General features: G+C 40.7%; 1 protein-coding gene across 1 annotated transcript; it reads right to left on the bottom strand.

The window, feature by feature from the left end:
• Positions 1–8,437: 8,437 nt before the first annotated feature.
• ednrba (endothelin receptor Ba) lies at positions 8,438–17,129 on the bottom strand. Its single transcript, XM_061044110.1, has 8 exons — positions 16,396–17,129; positions 15,398–15,869; positions 13,627–13,739; positions 12,411–12,615; positions 11,735–11,884; positions 11,260–11,393; positions 11,010–11,118; positions 8,438–10,418 (listed from the first exon to the last, which is right to left on the bottom strand). Exons 2-8 carry the CDS (start codon positions 15,809–15,811, stop codon positions 10,287–10,289), a joined length of 1,257 nt encoding a protein of 418 aa, XP_060900093.1. The 5' UTR covers positions 15,812–15,869; positions 16,396–17,129; the 3' UTR covers positions 8,438–10,286.
• Between the last annotated feature and the right edge of the window lie 2,837 nt (positions 17,130–19,966).

Consider the following 19,966-nt stretch of genomic DNA (forward strand, 5'->3'; position numbering starts at 1 on the left):
ATACACACGACCACCAGATTGTGGTTCAGTAAAATCTCTGAAGGCTGGTGCAGGCTGTGTGAACGGTTTCTCGGAAATCTTCGACTCTTCCATGAAGTCGAGGGTCTCTGTATTCTGTCACTGCTGTCATGGTTATGTAACAAACCACTCTGTGAACTTCTACAATAAAATAAAGCAGCCTGTTGTGTACAACCATCACATGTTTTCTCATACATGAATATGTAGCAAGTTTCTTGAGAAAACTCTGCTGCTGTAAAAGATTTAGCCACACTGAAGAGTGTGAAATGATCCATAAAAAGACACTAGCAGGGGAAAATAGATATGTTGTATGTTATAGAGATATATAACTATTGCCATATACACTACAAGCTTGTGCTGTGAGGATTTCATATTACAAGAAGCAACATTTTCTTCATACTACTTCTTGTATACTGTTTTACAACCCAGAACAGGGGGAGGATTTGACCTGATGAGGAAGAATAAATCAAGCGACCCCCACCCAATTCATTCCTCCAGTTTTGAGTCTCCTTATTTCTGCAACAGCAGGCAGCTTCAAGAATGTGCTGGTTTGGCTGAAAAACAAGGTTCACTCCCCATAATGTTTTGACAGAAAAAAAAGAGCTGACTTTCATTGTAATGTAATAAGTGACGGTTACTGACACATTATTGATCACCTGCAAGTATATAGAAATGTTGTTCTCCTCTTTTGTGGATGTTGTCATTCCGTTGGACTATACATAGCATTGATATAAAGGCAAATATTCTCATTATAACGTTGTGTAGTGGACTCTGTTGCTTCGTCTGCTACTTCCGTGTTGTTTTTTTTACATCTTACCTCAGGTAATCCCCCCCCCCCTCCCTCCCTCCCTCCCGTCTGACAGGGATAGTCCCCCGCTGTGAGGAGCATATGTGAACAGCTAGGTTGTGAGAATCTCTGGAGCAGTCCTCCTGTAATTATCTAGAAATGTTCCCATAGTGCATATGAGAAAACGGCTAAAGAGTGGGGAACTACATGCAGGAAAGGAGCCGCAGGTCGAATTTGAACCCAGGCTGCCCGCTTTGTGGACTACAGCCTCTGTACATGGGGCGTCCGCTCAGCTACCAGCGCTACAGCGATATGAATACGTTTTTTTTACGGATTTCATTATTGTTGACATGTTGTGATGGTTTTGCAGCATGCAGAGAGGCTCAAAGGAAACATTAATAATGCTGTCTTTACTTTGTTAAACATGGGGCACAGATTGTGTTCCCCTTTCACCAGCCACATAATATTTATAGTCCTTTAGTTTGGATTTGAAGAAACTATTCATCTACAATCATTTTGACTTCATAATTATTTTGCATGAACAAAAACAGATTTTCTTTCTTGGTCTTTTATGTTCACTCAAATTGTTCTGTTCGGATTAAATGTTAATTTTGCAAACATCACCATGTGCTTTTGGAAACCACAGAAGGGCCTTTTATTTTTCCTGACCTTTTATCATGAAAATGACAACATGAAGTGAAACCAAAATAAATAATAATTATTTGTAGCAGCAGTATTTGTCTCACACAGACTCACAGCACATGTGTCTGTGGCTGATAAATCCTTGTTTTTATGCAATCTGGACCCAAAGATTTGTCATCACTTTTGCAGAAAAGTAATGGAGGAGGTAAATTAACCGTGTAGGACTGTGACACAAGGTTTAAATGTCTTCTGATGCAGATCTGAGAGTCAAATGGATGAAAGAAATAATTTCCATATTATCAGTCTGATGAATTCCTTGTGCTGGCCGAGTCTGCTCACCGTCTGTTTCCTCCTCTATACCTGCCCTGAGTGTGTTTGTGTGTGTGTTTCTGACTGTATGCCTTTATACTCGTGGGAAAGTAAAAGTGATGAACTGCTTTTTGTGTCATCTATCAAGCATTCCTTGAAGTGTGAAATCAAATTAAATCTTGATGTCAACAAAAAACCCACACTTTCACTGACACAGAGATTCCAGCTCGCATACCTTCAGTTTAGTTCTCCTAGAAAACGTGATGATTTCAGTTTGAGTTTGGTTCAACATTTTTTTTCCCCCTTGAAGTATGTCCATGGCTCCACTACACACAGGCAAAACACACACAGACTTTCACACTCATAATAAAAGCATATTTTCATTGTTCTTTCCAAATGTTAGTAGAAGCAATGCCAGGCTGAAAGCTTCTCTGCTTGTGCTTTCCATCCAGAATAAATATTGTAACACTAAGAAGATGCAAGCCCTGTGCATCAAGATATGTGCATGTGCTTTTAATTAATACATTTCTGTCAGGCACAGTGTTTTCATATGAGATCAAAAGAAAGTAATGACAGCCCAAAAGGTAAAAGAAGTTACTGGATAACAGAGAAAGCTAAATGTGTCATATATTTGCATACTTAAGCCTCAAACAGAGCTGTTTGGCATGCATGAGTATTTTGGTATTCGCTGAAAGATAAAGAAAAAGAGCAACAACTGCGTCTGAAATGTTTTAAAGTTAAGTCAAACATCATGTTCATGCAACTTCTGTTAATACTTTGTAGAGTGCTGGCACATGTCTGCTGCACATGTTGGGAAAATATGTGAAATGGTGAATTGTACATTTAAAAAAAACATTAGTTCGAGAAGTACGAGAGCAGAAAGTGGTCAGGTTTAAACTGATCTGTCCAACGTAAAAACTTTCTAATCCAGATTCCAGAACAGACAACAGAGTATTTGTGTTTTGAGAGAGAGTGTGTATCTGTATTTATTGACAAGAGTTCACAGCCTCAGTGTCCTGCCGAAAGTTCACTGAATCTAATAAGGAACAAGTCTACAGAGATTGTTGAGTGTGAGAAAGATCTCAGCCAGGCAAACATCATAAGTCTATCAAAAGGTTACTTGAGTTAATTAAACTCATGGCATCAATCTGCTGCAGGTTTCCATTTGCTGCCTCTGAATCCACAAAATTCACACGCTGGGAAGAAGAATCAAACACTTTTAGTTGGAGATGTTTTATTTCTGTGCTCAGATTACAAGTCATATAAACATATCAACTAGAGCCCGACTGATTTATTGGCCAATATTAACATATCCAGTGACTATCTTTAATGCTTAATTTTATTGCAGATATGCGCCAATATTACTGGACTTGTTTACCAGTCTAATATAATTTCATTTGAGTTGTTTTACACTAGCAGCTGTCTTTCACCAGCAGAGTGTGCTATATGGATTATAACATTATAGCATTATCACTCCAGAGTGTCAAGTGGTGATTCATGTACATGCGCAGTTACTTTCCAGTTGAGTGACCATTTCTCCAAGTTATACTGTCTATCTTTTCTACAAGTGTTCGATAACTGCATTTGAGGAATCAACACAATAAATGTGTTTATCTAAATCTATCTATCTCTACAGATCGAACTTATATCTAAGAAAGATATCGGCCAATATATCGGTATCTGATTTTTCGGTATCGGTATTGGCCCCAAAAATCCTATATCCGTCAGGCCCTAATATCAACTAAAGATTCAAGATTTTTATTTGTCACATGCTCATACAGATGTGCAGTGAAATGTAAAGACTGTTCCGCAAGGCCATGCAATAACACTCAAATTACTAATACACATATATATAGTAAAATAGAATATAATGTAAAAAAAAATATATATATATTATTTGAATGTACAAAATATAAAATATAGAGTAATGTAAACAGTGTAAAGTGTCAGTGTGTAAAGTGTCCAGGGTGTCCAGGGTCCAGTAAAATAGAATATAATGTAAAAATTAAAAAAAGAATTATTTGAATGAACAAAATATAAAATATAGAATAATGTAAACAGTGTAAAGTGTCCAGGGTGTCAAAGTGCAATGTGCAGATTGGAATGTGTGGTGTGTGTGTATCATGTAGTCACAGTTCTGTTTTGTTTTTAACTGAGGAGAGTGGAGTTAACAGTCCGGACAGCCTGAGGAAAGAAGCTCTTCCTGAGTCTTTCTGTGTTCGCCTTGATGTGTCGAAGGCGCCTGCCAGAGGGTAGCCATGTAAACAGTCCGTTACCTGTGTGGTGGGGATCACTCATGATCCTCTTTGCCCTGGCTGTGCTCCTCCTTGTGAAGATGTCCTGGAGGGTGGGGAGTGTTGTACCCATGGTACGCTCTGCTGACTTCAGCACCCTCTGCAGGGCTCTTCAGTCACGTACAGTGCTGTTCCCGTACCACTGGGTGATGTTTCCAGTCAGCACACTCTCCACCGCTCCGGAATAAAAAGTCTTCAGGACCTTCACAGAGACTTTGAATTTCCTCAGCTGTCTGAGGTGATAGAAGCGCTGCCTTGCCCTCTTCACCTGACTGTCTATGTGGGTTGTCCATGTTAAATCCTCAGAAATGTCCACCCTCCAGAGACTCAGGGAGCAAAGAGCAGATTTGCATCTTGATGAGTCTCTCAAAGCACTTCATCACTTCTGAGGTGAGTGCTACTGGGCGATAGTCATTAAGGCAAGCTGGAGAGGCATTCTTTGGTACAGGGACAATAATGGCTTTTTTTCAGGCATGTGGGGACCACAGACTGACTCAGGGAGAGGTTGAAGATGGTGGTGAACACTGGAGCTAACAGGTCGGCACAGGACTTCAGCACTCTGCCAGAAATACCATCTGGCCCGGCAGCCTTCCTGGTGTTTACCTTTTTCAGTGTCCTCCTCATGTCGTGCTCTGACACAGTGAGCGGGTGCGAGTGTGCCGCTCCGGCCTCGGAGATCCTGCTGGCTGCATCAATTGGCATGCTAACGTTAGCGGTGCTAGCGCTAGCCTCGAATCGCATTCATTAATCAAAGTCATTAAGTTCGTCAGCCAGAGCAGCGTCTGCTCTCACAAAGACATGGGCTCTTTTCCTGTAGTCAGTAATTGTCTGCAGTCCTTGCCACAAGCTCCTTGAATCACGCTGCTGTGATTCCACTTTGTCCCTGTACCTCCGCTTGGCGTCTTTCACTGCTTGTCTCAGTCTGTAAGATGCCGCTTTGTATTCCTCCGTCCTGTCGGTGAGAAGTGACGAGTTGTATGAAGCGGTCCGTTCGTTCACAGCGGTGCGGATAGATTTATCCACCCATGGCTTCTGGTTCGGGAAATTCCAGACAGACACCATGGGAACGGCGTCGTCTACCAGCTTTGCTATGAAGTCCGTCACAACTTCCGTAAACTCGTCTGCGTCACTCGAGCTGGATTGGAACATGCCCCAGTCGATGTCATCCAGAGCGTCTCGCAGCGTAGCCTCTGATTGGTCGTTCCAGCGCCTTACCTGCCTCGTCACCACCTTTTCACATACAATCGTCTGTTTGTACCTTGGCAAAAGGTAAATGGCGGAATGGTCTAATTTACCCAGTGGGGGCAGGGAAGTCGCCTTGTAGCCCTCTTTGAATGGCGTGTAGCAGTGATCCAGTGTATTGTTGCCCCTGGTGGAGCAAGTGACGTGTTGGAAAAAGTTTGGCATAACTTTCTTCTGGTTCGCCTTGTTAAAATCCCCAGCCACGATGAGGGCAGCGTTCGGATGTTTGTTTTGGTGCCGGCACAGCACGTCATGCAGGTCCGATAAAGCTGTGTCCGTGTCCGCTTGTGGTGGAATGTAAACAGATGTAGAGATGACCGAAGTGAATTCCCGGGGGAGGTGAAATGGACGGCACAGGATGGTTAGGTGCTCCAGATGTGGCGAGCAGGAGTGGGAGAGAGTTTTAATGTTCTGTGGGTTACACCAGCTGTTGTTGGTCATAAAACAACCCCCTCCACCCTTTGACTTGCCAGATTCCTCCGTCCTGTCCTTGCGAAACACAGAGAACGAGTCCGATGGCATGATGGCTTGATCCATGCACCACAGGAGTGAGCCATGTTTCCGTCAGGCAGATGATGTTACAGTCCCTCATGTCCCATTGGTATTTTACCCGACCCCTCAGATCATCCATCTTGTTATCCAGGGACTGGACGTTGGCAAGAAGGATGCTTGGCAGGAGTGGGCAGTGGGCCTGAGTTCTTAGCCTGTTTCGGACACCACCTCGTCTTCCGCGGTGCTTTTTCCTCCTTCGGCCATTGTTCCCGTCCTGTGTTGTGTTACGCAGGAGTTCGACCGGCAACCACTGGTCATCGTTGGAAACTGTGTTTTTGACCAGTCTCTTTATGTCCAAAAGCGTATTTCGGTCATAAGTTATCTTTGCTGAATGAGCTGATGTAAAAAAGTTCACAAAAACAACATAAATAAAGAGTGGGATTAAGGTTCTGCCCATACAGATTATTTTAAGACAATCAAATACTTTTATTGCTAAATATCAAAAGTATGAGAAAACTGTAATATTACAATGTGAATATTCATCTTTACTTTTGAGATTTAAAGGTAATAAAGAAGACTGTCTGATTTATTTTGTAACTAGAGACAAGAAGTTATTATTTGACATTATTTGAAGGTAAAAACCCTGCTGGATAGACCTCCCACCTTCCTAGACATTCACTCAGGCAGCTACATGTAAGTATCTATGGCTTACACTACAAAAAGCGTGGCTTTTACCACGTTTCCTATTGTATCCTATCACTTTCAAACAGTGATTTAAGTTAAAAAGTTAAAAGAGTAAAAGCCCTTTAACACTGCAGACCACACCTACCCACTCATACTCTGATGCTGCTATGGAAAGTGTCCTTTTTTTTGGTCACATAGCGTGTGTAAGTTACATAAAGTGCAGTCTTTAAAGGTCACATATATTCTCCTTCTTTTCAAGTTTAAATATGTCTCAGAGTTCCTCAAAACATGTCCCCTCTATTTCAGCCCTGCTCAGAACAGACTGTTTCTGTGTCTGTAGCTTTAAATGTAAATGAGCTGTGTCTGACCACGCCCCTCTGGAAGGGCTTTGGTAGCTCGGGCTTTCTCGCTCCATGTCTTATTGTTCACAGTAAGAAGGCAGACTCAGAGGGCAGAACAAACACCTAGCTGTGGGAGTGTCACCCACCCTGAGGAGGGGTTACTGCCCTTTGTGATGTCATGAAGGCAAAATCTCCAAACGGCCTTTTAGAGCACACATTTTCTGAAAAGTAGGACAGTCAAAAGACGGAGAGGATGGACTTCTGTCATAATTGAGGGGTTTGTGGACAAACTAGGGATAGTGTTAGTAAAACATGGTGGATTTTGCATGTACTTTTGTACTTATTTGAATCTAAATCAATATCTTTTTCCTTAAATCCTTAACTGTAATTACATTATAGTGACTATAGGGCACTTTGTGTGTAAAACTGACACGGGAGTGGTACTTGTGGGACAGCAAAGCTTCAGAATTTGATGAGTTGGGGGTGAGAACATTTTTATCGTACATACATAACAATGGTATAAACCTGATCAAATAATTATTAGTTAATTAAATAAATATTTGCTAAAAAGTAAATTATTGTATTTCCCAAAGTGTTGAACTGTGCCTTTAATGCACATTACTGAATCTGTATTAGGATGAACTCTGTGATCGATTATGAAAGTTCTTAATGCTTCATAAATTACCATAATTAAATCAGGGATGCCTGTGCCAATGAATGATTATTATTCCAAACACACATTTTGTAGAGCAAAATATGAGATTCTAAATTGACCCTGAGCTAATTACTCTTTGATTTATAGACAGGTCGGTTAGTAGCTCCCTGCAGAACAAGAACTCCCTTCGCAACTTTTCTATGACGGATTTTTTTCATAGCTGTGATTTTAGAGAATAATCCATCACATCAGCGGAGGGCTGACGCCAGTTTTCACAAGCGGATCCATCAGTTTGGAGTTGGGCGTAGAATATGAGACAGTTTAGGCAGGAATGTACAGAATGTGATTTATTTCACTTATGTCTGCTCTAAGCGCCGGTGGGTTTGATTTAATGTCTAACCACGTTGCATTGTTTGAAAGTGTAATGGAGGAACAGAGGCAGAGGGGTTATGGGGAGGAGTGGAGATAGGAATGTAGACAGAAAGGGCAGGGGGAACAAGGTTAGAGAAGAGGTAAAGAAAACAAGGAATCACAGGCAGAAAAACAAGAGAGTGAAAACAAGAAGAAGGCATGAAGAGATGAGTGGAGAACGAGTGGTGAGAGATCACAGGACAGAGAGCTTCTTTGACAGCTAATGTGACATGCGTGACACTGATTTAGCCTGAAGGAACATTCCCAGGTCAAAGCTGTGTGTGTGTGTGAGTGTTCGTGTGCATGTGTGGTACAAATGGAGAGATCACAGTAATGTTCTGTGGTAGCATTCAACATCACATGATACCGCCTGCCTCCACACTTTATGCAAGGCCATACTCCCTAACACACACATCATCGGCAGTCACTTGGGGTTGAGCATAACTGTCCTCCTTCTTTGTCCTTGTTGGTCTTCACACAATCAAACACACACACTTAGTCACTCGAACCAAAAAAAAGCCTATACAAGACAGTCGATGCTTTTCTCTATAAATGAACACCATTTATAAGTTCTTCAGCATTTTATTTATTAATGCAAAAAGAGACCCCTTCCTACTGTCATATCAGCAAATGTCAGAGGTCGTCATAAGATCATTCATAGCAAATATGTCACAGCAGCATATAAAAAGCCTCAATAACAGGCCCAGAATTGAACAGTAAACAATAGCTTAATAGTCATACAGCTGAAATCATACATCATCAGTAGTTCAATAATAAGTGGTAAAATGGTATGTAGACAATACATGTAAAGGCACTAAAAACAGTCTAAGAGTAATCAAGTATGAAGAAATAGTCAATCCATTTTTACATACATACATACTAAATTTAATGAGTAATATTGACCAATGCCAGTTTGAGGAATCCTCCAACACTGACTGCAAAGTGTTATCAGTTATCATTGAGGATGTTGATCAATGGACTTCTCACATACCATGACACCAAAAAAAATATTGTTTCTTCTCCAAATATAAGAGCCTACACAATAATAATATAAATATTGGCTGCCACCAGCAACTACTGTTTTAGAGCGTCAAAGATAGCAGGGAGTAGAGATTGGAGGTAAAATCGCTACAATATAGTAGTGCGATATTTTGTGTGGTGATATTATATTGTCTCATGGCGGCCAAATACTCATATTTTTAATATGATATTTTAGATATGCTTTTTACATTTTTAACTGCTGAAGGGGTTGCACAAATGTATTTGAACAAGTTGCATTGTTAAGAATTCATGTTAAAGTTTGATTAGACTGAAGTACCAACAGTTCAGATTGTGAGGTGCATGCAGCCTTTACGGGGTTTTACTTTGATCACAGTGTTGGTCAGTCTGTGGGCTCGACTCACATTGTGTAAGTGAGATGAATAGACTAAGAATGTTTTCTTACTTTACAAAACAGTTCTTGATTTAGTTAAGTGTAGTGGAAATAATATGCAGTTAAAAAGCTTAAAAGCAATATATTGTATCACAATTCTCAGCAAATCGTCAAATTGCAATAGAATCGTGTCTCGAGTATCGCGATAATATCGTATCGCGTTGACTCTGGTGACTCCAACCCCTAGCAGGGAGCGTAACATTGGTCGAAACTTGCAAAATCAGCAATCAGTTTTTCCTGTAACACAGTGAAAGGCTGTAATTTTCTTTAAAGTTCAGATATTCAAACCCAGTAAAATTTCAAAACAATGTAAAGAAAAAATCAAGGTTTCTCTGACAATCCTCAGAGAAAGGCAGCTAAGAGAGACTGCAATCAGCGAACATTAGCTCAGCCTAATTTCAGATTAGTATTCCTTCACTGTACTGAGCCAGGCCATTCACGATGAAAGAAAAAATATCACATCTGTACAGGGTTAATATAAAAGCTGTTAAATAATAATAACTATTTTCTATGTTCCTTCTAAAGAGTTTCCTATGAAAACTGCCACGAATAGAGGTTGAGTTTAGATTTGTGTGTATTTCAGCTCTTTTTTATGCACAGCTAAAATACAAACACTTGCAAAAAATGCTCTCGCATTCTCACATGAACACTCTGAGTATCACCATCAAACACACGCTAGCTAGCATGCTAAATCACAAGACATCCAACTCCATGTCAGCTGTAGGTCTGCAGCTATTTTCTGACAACGTTTCTCTCGTTCATATCTTTAGTGAGGAGGGGGAAGACGCATTAAACAGGCACGCTTGCTGGTGCCATAGTGCTTTCAGACACTGACAGTTTGCACTGTTGCAATCAGGGGAAAAAACTGCAGAAGATTCTAGATGAATCAAGAATGGGCACTTGTCCCCATTCATTCATCCATACTTCAATATTTTGCATCTTTTACTTTTGGCATCCAATCTCACTCCGAGGCCTCTCCTCAGGCAGTGGTGGACTTGTTGGTCAAACGCGAGTTGCTCTGGTCGGAGGCTCGTTCGGTGACTTTCATCTTGCACAACTGCTTGTCACCCATCAGCATCTCGGCTGTAAGGCACCAGCAGCACAGGCAGGACTGCAGAAGTAAGAGAAGTGGTATACGTTTTTGTGGCACAGACTGATGAAACATAACAGTGTTTTTAAGCATTCACAACTTTATAAAAGAACATTTTGAAAATATGGACAAAAACTATTGATGAAACTCCGATGTCTGAATGTTCACTATGGAGCTGGAGTCAACAGACAGTTAACTTACTGGGCCTGCCCAACATACAGTCAAATTGCACAAAAACAATATATGCACTGACTGTTATGTATATTCTTAAACTGATTAAAGGGGACATATTGAGAAAAATCCACTTTCACTGTGTGTTTGAACATATATCTGGGTAACCTGAGTGTCTACCGACCCACAAAATGTGAAATAAATCCATCCAGTCCTTTGTTTGTGGTCTGCATAAGTCTTACAACACAGAGAGAAATGCTCTGTTTCAAATTTGCTCTCCTTGTGATGTCACAGTGGGATGGACTCCCCCCCCCCCCATATTAATCTTATGTAAATTAAACTGATCAATAGAGCAAATACATTTCATTTCCAAAATGCCCGGCTTTTCAAAAAAGCTTGTTTTTGGCATTCCATGTATAATCTATGGATTCTTCTTCTTACCCTGAAGCAGCTTTTGAAGCGCTTGCTGACCATGTAGAGGGCTATTGGGTTGATGCAGGAGTTGACAGATGCCATGTTGATGCCAATGTAGTCCAACACCAAAAAGAAACTTAAAAAAAAAAGTCACAGAGAAGAATTAGTCTTCTGCCTTTCCTGTCCTGCAGTATGGTTCGTCGTGTTTTCAAACTTCTTCTATTCTAGCTTAGATTTTTGTTTTGTACTGCTGGACGTTCATTTTTTCCCCCCATACCTGAGCAGTTCACAGCGGTTTGGATCTTTCTCATCATAGATAGTGAGCTTCAGGATACGACTGAGGTGAAGCGGCAGCCAGCACAGAGCGAAGACCAGAACCAGACAGAAGACAGTCTTAGCCACCTCCCTCCTCTTAACACACGCAAACACACAAATAAATAAATTACTGCAATAGAATCTGCCAACAGATTTTAACCTTATTACATTTGACACAAATGAATCTTGTTTCATTGGGTACTTTTTTTAATCAAAGTTTCTCTGCAAATAAAAACAAATTTAGTCAGAGTGTCATGTTGCTTTAGGCCAAACCTAAGTAGGTAGTAAAGTCTTAACTGTACATTTTATAGCTCTTGTGACTCATTTTTGTGTTTGGTAAGTCAAATTGAGTTTTAAATTCAACTGCTCAGTAAGGAGGCCATCTCTTTTAAGAAAAAGAACAGTAGAATAAAAAATGATGAAAGCCATGATTTAACCTGTTTGAGGTGGTCACTGAGAGCGATCTGGACGCCGTTCTTCTTCCTCAGCATCTCACAGGTCATCAGGGTGTAGAAAACGGCAGTGATGGCCAAAGGCAGGCAGAAATACACGCTGAACAGCCACCAATCCTTCGCTGTTTTATAAAACTACACAGAGAGAAAGCCAAGAACAGCACTGGATTATGCAGAAACATCTGTAGGAGAGAGTGTTCAGTGAAAGGTGAAACATGTCGGAGTAATTTAGTGGAGAGTATTCCCAGTGTAGTCTGGACTGGAGCGAGGGGCTCCAGAGTGTCTCTGCAATTCAGACAGGTTGACTTAAAAGTCCATTCATCATAGAATCTCAGTGGAGTTAAAACTGTTCAATTCTTTGTTTTACGGTTGATGGAAGACATGTGACTGTATAGTACACACAGATGGGCAGTTGTTTTTCTGTCAGTAAAGAGTGATAACTCCAGCAATTGCAATGTTTTTTATTCTGAAGGGTATCTGTCTAACCCTGATCCAGGAAGCTTTCACAGTAGGAATCTGACTGTGTGTGCTTTAATGTTTAGCATTGTCTTATTTATGCATAATATAGGAGTATGTCTGCTAACATCTGCATCACCATATTTCTCTGAACAGAGAACAGTGTTCAGTGTCATGTGTGTGTCACATGTGTGTCACAGCTCACCCTCATGAAGCCCGATTTCTGCATGGGGTGTAGTAAACAAATCCTCAAGTGTTCTCCTTTGTAGTCCATGGTGATCATGTCGAAGGCTATTGCCTCTGGAACAGCTAAGATGATGGATAATATCCATATGAGCGCTATTTCAATAGCCATCCACTTTGGTATGCCGATCCCTTTGATGCGGCTCCACGAGGCCACGGCACGATACCTGGAACATCCAGCAACACAGCAGCCAGTCGATAAGTGAGCAAAATGTATTGGAATGGTTCGATGTTTTGAAAAAAAAACAAATGGATTTTTTTAGAGAGAGAAGATTAATACCACTCTCATGTCAGTTCAGTAATAATTTCAAGATTTGGTACGACAGTTAGCTTAAGCCTGGCACACACTTAAAGACTTTTAAGTTTTGAAAATTTGAGAGACGTCACACATGAAGACAAGTAATGACAGATTTCACAGTTTTGTTCTCATGGTGTGTGGTGTGCATCGAGACCACCAACTCAGCACACCACACACTAACAGATTCATTCCCTAACAAGCAGAGTCTCGACTCTCAAAACTCCTAATCTCGTGTGGTCAAACGAGACTGAGTAAACGAACGATGATGATCAAGCTAAATATGGCTACAGTAGCTTTTAGCTAGCTGGTACATTCATTGTGGTTGCAATGTCAGTCAATCACCTTTCCTTGTCAGTTCAATTGTGTGTTTTTGTTGTTGCCACTAATCATCATGCGCGTCAATTTCCAACGCCCACCTAACTTTAAGCTTTGCGTTTGCTGTCGTTGCTATGGTTATCCAACTAACTTTATGATTTGCGTTTGCTGTCGTCGCCATGGTTATGTCAGTTGTGCTTCCTGTTTCAATCAGGTTGCTTCCTTATTGGCTAGTGTTATGTTCCTATAGGCTATAAAGGTATACATGAACATGTGAAGACAGTGAACATGAAAATAATCATGTTTGTAAAAAAAATCATGCGTTTCCTTCTTATTCCGAACTTAAAGTTAACAGTCATCTCCAGACAATCTAAGGCACAGCAGCAATGGTTGATCAACACATCAGTAAGCAGATAACAATGTAAAAATAAGCAAAAAGGAAGGAGGTTAAAGGTCAGGTCAAAAAGTCAAGCCCTCCATAATGTTTCTGTAATCCCTGACAAGCAAACTGGAGCTAACATGACAGGAAAGCTGTCGTTCATTGGTTGTGGCCTGTCGAGTTTACCTGTCAATACTCAGAGCACACAAACTCAGCACTGTGATCCCCACTGAGGCCTTCTGGACGAACGGCACCAGCTTGCACAGAGTCACTCCGAAAGGCCAGTCCTCTGCCAGGAGCTGAGAGAGAGAGAGAGAGAAACAGGTGATGACTGAGTTAATCCATGACAGGGAGTGGAGCAAATCGTCTGGCCCCGTGTTTGTTTCTTTTCCCAGCGTCAGGCATCCAGATAAGCATGAACCTGAACTGATTGTTTTCTGTTAATATCCAGTACTTTTTTCACCTCTCTTAAAAAAAAAAACCATAGTGAGACCTCTTTTCGACTTCTATACAGCTCAACCCAGAGCGCTAAAGTAGCTCTTCTTAGAACAACAAAAACTCTGCTTAACCTATATGAATGTCTGCCTCTGACGGTAAAGTCCAATGTGTAGCCTGTTCAATTGAAGTCATATGTAGCCCTGTTTCTCTCCATACCACCCTCTCTCTCTCTCTCTCTCTCTCTCTCTCCTGTCTCTGCTCTGGTATGCAGCCAGGACCAGTTGTTTTTACATGCTTGCCCCCTTACCAAAATACACAGAAACTCTGTCTCTGCACAACACCCACCCCCACACTCACACCCACCCCCACACACACACACACACACACACACACACACACACACACACACACACACACACACACACACACACACACACACACACACACACACACACACACACACAATAAGCCCAAGAAATTATAACATGCCGGCAGAGTCAGGGGATAAAAAGAGGCTCAGGATCCGGATCAGGAAAGTAATAACAGGTAAAAAAAAAAATATTAGATCCCTACTGAAATGTGTGTGTCTGTGCTTGCATGTGCACTTGTGGTATAACTGTGTGTGTGTGTGTGTGTGTGTGTGTGTGTGTGTGTGTGTGTGTGTGTGTGTGTGTGTGTGTGTGTGTGTGTGTGTGTGTGTGTGTGTGTGTGTGTGTGTGTGTGTGTGTGTGTGTGTGTGTGTGTGTGTGTGTGTGTGTGTGTGTGTGTGTGTGTGTAAAGAATATTAGGTCTTAGAGTATTAGAGCTTAGAAATTTGTTCTATTTAAAATAAAAAATAAGGAATATCATATCCAACATTATTGAAAAAAAGAGTTTTGAATTGACCTGAAATGGAAAGTTGGTTTGACCAAAGAGACCATAATTAGCCTTTAAGTTTTAGAAACCATCAGGGCTAGGCGAGTGAAAATCAGGCCTGATGTTTATTTGATCAGTTCTTTGTAATTGTTTGAATCTGTTTTTCAAATCAGCTGTGGAATTCTGTGTATTTAAATTGCTATCTGTGGTCCCTCCTCTTGAAGTGACACTGGAACATTTCTTACAAACTGCCTGTCGCTGAACTTTCTGAGAGACGCTCTAAGACTTTGATACTGCCGACATTTTCTTTCACGTTTGACCATGAAAACAAATCAAAGTTAGTCCAAGAGGGAACTTCTTGCCCACTAAAAACTATTCTCTTAGTTTTCAATCATCAGTTAGGTATACAAGCTAGCAAGCATTCAATTGGTGCGAAACAGCAAATACACATCATCGGTTACTGACGTAGGTACATGCCACATTAATTGCCAATGTTTATACTTCTTTCTACTACTCAAATTAGTAGATGATGTTTTTTGTAAGAATTTGGATGCTGGATTATGCCTGTGAAACATTAAAACAAAAATAACCATGCACTTTTAGCCTCACCATGAAGTTATAAAAACATAACTTTTTATTTACTTTTTTCAAATAGTTTACTCACCTTGTAAACATTAATGGGTATGCCAATGATGATGTGCAGCAGGTCTCCGAGAGCCAAGCTGCCGATCAGGATGTTTGGTCCGTTTCTCATGCATTTATCCTTATAAATGATCCTCAGCAGAGTTGAATTACCGATAATACCCACGACAAACACTAGGCAGGACACCACCGTGTTGATGTACTTGAAGGTGTCTCTGATTTCTGTGGGTCCGGTGCACATTGGAGGAAGCCGGCGACGGGGCATCGTGATGTTCGGCCTCACTGGACCCTGCACATCCCGCTCTACGAGTCCAAGTCTCTGGGTGATACTCTGAGGGTCCTGGGGAGATTGCTGCACTGGCTCTGGTTGCCCACTGGCTACAAGGATGTGGCCCACCAAGAGGAGTATTCCCATGCTGAATGTATGAGTCTTCATCTTGGAATATTTATGGCTTTTATTCAAAAAGGTTGACTGAAATTATCCGCTTTGAGAGCTGCTGAAGCACAAATTGAGAGAGAATACTGTATTTAGGTCTGTTCCAAACCCATGTGAAAATACAAATCACCTCACTGTCGTGCAGTTTAGTAGTCTGCATGATTTGTTGATGTGAATTAAGTTTTCTCAGCTGTCATTTCTGAACTCGCTAAAGACTCATAAATAAGATCAGCAAACACACCCTGCAGAAAACTTCAAATTTAAGTTTAGTGACAGAAATGATTTGAGGGAGAGGGGTCAAAAATGGGCAAAATATTATAAAGATAGTAAAGTCTAACCTTTCTGGGAGTTCAGTAGAGAATCTTTTATTAGATTTATTAAAGCATTCCTTTGCAATAAAGTCAATAAGTTACTCAAACAGTCGCATGAAACAATAACTTCAACTTCCAGATGCAGTAAGTTAGCTAGGGTAGTCAACACATTTAATATGATTTTGATTTAAAAAACAAATTCAGCAATTAGTATACAGTCCCTTAGTAAGTCAAAGATCTTCTGTAAATCCTGCTGTTAAAACTGGTACTTACCTAACTCTTTACTGAGGTAAAAATCCTCCAATATTTGTCCCTCTTGGATCAAACCTTCCCAGTAACTGTCTTGCTCTTTGGAAAGAGGAAATTCCCAAACTTAATGGTTTCTGGTCCTGCAGTGACCTTCCAGTCATCTCAAATAGCAGCTATATAATCGGTCAAAAGGAAAAAGCTCCAGACCCGTCTGATCCAGAGGCTCCAGTCTGCTCCTCCTGTGGTTCACTCCTCTCCAGTACTGAGTCTCAGTGTTCCCAGTCTGAAGAATCTGCTGAGTTGATCCCTGCCCTCCAACCCCTCCTCCTCCTCTGAAATAGAGGAGGATTGGAGGGTGGGGAAGACCCGGGAAGGCAGACGGGATGTTCACAAGTCATTTAGTGTTCATCACAGTGCCAGTTATTTAGATAAAGGATACAACCATTAATCACTTCACAGAGTATATAAGGGTTTTTTGGGGGTATTCAGGGATACGTTCAGGTTTATTTCTTGTTTTTTCTGATGAAGTTTCTCCCCTTAGTGTAATTCATTACTCAAGTTGTTGAGTATCGCTGTTTAATTTATCTCATTGAAATATTTTAGTTTGACCCTGCTGGTGTTCCCTTCTGTAAAACATTTGATAATAAGCCATTTCATCCAATCTGCACCCGCAATAGTCCTATCAAATGGACCTTATCAGGCCGTCAATGTGGAGTTAAACTGTAGAAAACTGAACTTGTGTTAGCTAAACTGTAACTTACTGATGGGAGACTACAATGACAGATGCAGAAGACACAACAGTCCCTGACTAATTAAACTTTGTGTCTGTGCTGCTGTCTGTCTTTGCCAGACAGAAGATTTTCTTGTTATTGTCAGCAAACCTGATTTGGAGGGACACATGAAAAAATAACTTTTAAGTCGTAAATAACCCAATCATAGTGTCTCTGATTTGACTAACACATACATAAAAAACAAAGCCTTGGCTTGGTATATGTGCTTCAGAGTAAGTATCAAGTTGTCTAACTATGGGTCTGTGTCTAATGGTGTTTTTTTGCGCTGGTAGCACCTACTTTCAGTTCAAATCTATGCAGTTAAGTGTTTCCACAGTGGATATCCTTAGTGCAAAAAAGCCCTGAAAATAGTTCAACCTTTGGACTAGAGCCACGTTCTTCAATGTAGCTTCTCCCTCACTGACCTATCAAAATCAAGAAGTGGCTGGATCCATTATCAACTTAATTTAAAAAATGGCAATGGGGAGAAATCTAAATCTACAATTTCCAGGTCTATACCAGAACTTGAATCATTTCCATTGTTTTTACGTTTTTCTTGTAACATATGACAAATAATATAAGCAAATATTCAGAATTAAGGTAAATTTAAAACAGACTTTAAAACAGACTTAAGGGTCACTTTCAAGACGGTTGGAAGTGCCGTGACACAACTTTTGTTGTGTACGATGGGCTTGTACGATGTGCAACTGCATACTCTAAGGACCATTAATTTTTGTACATTTTATCAATCAACCACAATGTTTCAATAATTCAGTCCAAACCAAAGAGGTGGACCCAAGAACTGACACCAGACTCTAAAGGGAGAGAAACACTGCTAGGCTGCTCAGAACACAACTTACACAACCTATTTAGGAAACTGTTTGTTGCATTTGTGATCACTTAAAGGAGCAATATGTAACTCTGACACCTAATGTTTAAAATGGGCACTACAGTCCAAATTCAAAACATTGGAGATAGCTGTGTCCCTCCACTTCAGCCTCCCTAGAGTACATGTGCATGCTGGTTGCCGTGTCGTTGACACTGAAGCTTCAGTGTTTAGCTAGCTCTACATCGGAACCTTTCTGCGCTCCAACCTCTCCATTTTTTAAAAGCATCTCCGATATTTATCCTAGTTTCACCACGTTTCTAGCCATGGAGCTTATTATAAAAAGGCTATTTAGGTTGGGAAGAATCAGTTATATCTGTTTGCTTTCCCACCTCCATCGCTGGAACACCATTGGTTTGCCGTTTGCCTGGCAAACTGAAGGGTGAGGGGCAAAAGGGCCGCGTGGGGGTGTCTTAAGACTGCCTACATCTCGGGTCAAAACAAAAATAGACCATTCCGCATCAGAATAGAAAATGAAGGAGGACATACTGGCTGCTGCATTGTTGCCAGAGGAGCCAGCACTTCAACAAAGCATGTTTCCTTAATGTCTGCTGATATAATAAGGTCTATTATGATTTAATTAATTAGATATCGTACATATTTCTCCTTTAACAATGAAAATGTACCAGAGATTTGCCAAAACAAGGAAACACTAAACATAAAGTACTCAACAACTTTTAAACATGATTTTTTTTTTTTTTACATATTCTTAACAGACAATGAATTACTTTTGATCTGTTTTGTTTGACTAATTGTCCCATGATCAAAGTGGCACATAGCTTTTACTACAAACCACTGGTATTTGTTATCTTTAACATCTTTCCTCAACCCGTTGGTTCTTTTCACAGAGGGAGGTTTCTTTCATCTGCCCCTTTTTTTTAACCATACATAAGGTTTATTCACTCAGGACTTCCTGATGATGGTGAGTATTTTCAGTCATTTATCATAAAATGAATGTGATAGATGATTTTACCTATTGTAATTTAGTGACCTTAAATGTGTCTCTGGCACAGTCTATACAGCACCTGTACTGGCCCTTTGTTGATCTTCCCTGGGAGTTGCTCTCAGGCCAGACAGCGCTCAGCTCCAGATGTGTTTCTGTGCTGACAGATTAACATCTCAGTGGAACTCTTAAGAACCTGTAATAGGGAAGCTTCGTGTGTTTTTCGTACGGTTTCTGCGTGTGCACTTCAGCGTAAGAGTTCAAGACACAGAGATGTTTATCTTTGTATTGTAGCCACTAAAACTGCAGAGACTTCTTTACGACCAGATCTGAGAACAGGGAGTGTGTGTCTGTGTGTAGTCTTTTTCATTGGGGCTTTTTACTTGTAACATGTTTGTTTCTCTCTGTCGTAGCCAGATGTGCTATGCAGAACTGAAACACACCAGATAGGCTTACCCAGACAAGCTGTCTCTTTCTCTCTCTCTCTCTCTCAGCAGGTTACATATAGGGGATGAATATCCATCTTACAGCATGGCCTTAAAACTACCAACCCAGTTACCTATACGCAACTGCAGAGGCTATAAACCACTAACTTATAACTATTTCACTAAACTGATTAAACCAAGCCGGTAAATTCATATTAACACAAATTAAGTGATATAACCAAATCAAAACAATGCACACATAGCCAAATGAGCAGTTTAGTCGACAGTTAAGCCACAGACAGAGAGAGAAGGGGAAGTGTATCACTCACCCTATTTAAAGAGAGATACTCTTCTGTCGTTCATGGTGAGGAAACGTCATCTTTATTAACCTTACAGAGTGGCTAGCTGGCTTTGCTAAACGTTAGCAGCAGTTTAGTATTCCAGTGATTTTGCTTTAGTGTTAGAGTTTAGTAAAGTCATCTTTTTACTGTAAACTCTATATCTCCTTCCTCCATTAGTACACTTGCTAATAACGGCGGCCTGAGGGTCTCCTGTCATTTATTTCAGTCAC

The sequence above is a fragment of the Labrus mixtus genome, chromosome 8 (genome assembly GCF_963584025.1).
Source record: "Labrus mixtus chromosome 8, fLabMix1.1, whole genome shotgun sequence".
NCBI lineage: Eukaryota > Metazoa > Chordata > Actinopteri > Labriformes > Labridae > Labrus > Labrus mixtus.

Bases quoted from the DNA above. Each gene is read 5' to 3' on its own strand.
- ednrba (XM_061044110.1), bottom strand. From the start codon at position 15,811: ATGAAGACTCATACATTCAGCATGGGAATACTCCTCTTGGTGGGCCAC. The intron at 11,885-12,410 runs GTGAGCTGTGAC...CTCTCTGTGTAG, and splicing joins AGAAATCGGGCTTCATGAGG to TTTTATAAAACAGCGAAGGA. The intron at 10,419-11,009 runs GTAAGAAGAAGA...TTACTTCTGCAG, and splicing joins GCTTCAAAAGCTGCTTCAGG to TCCTGCCTGTGCTGCTGGTG.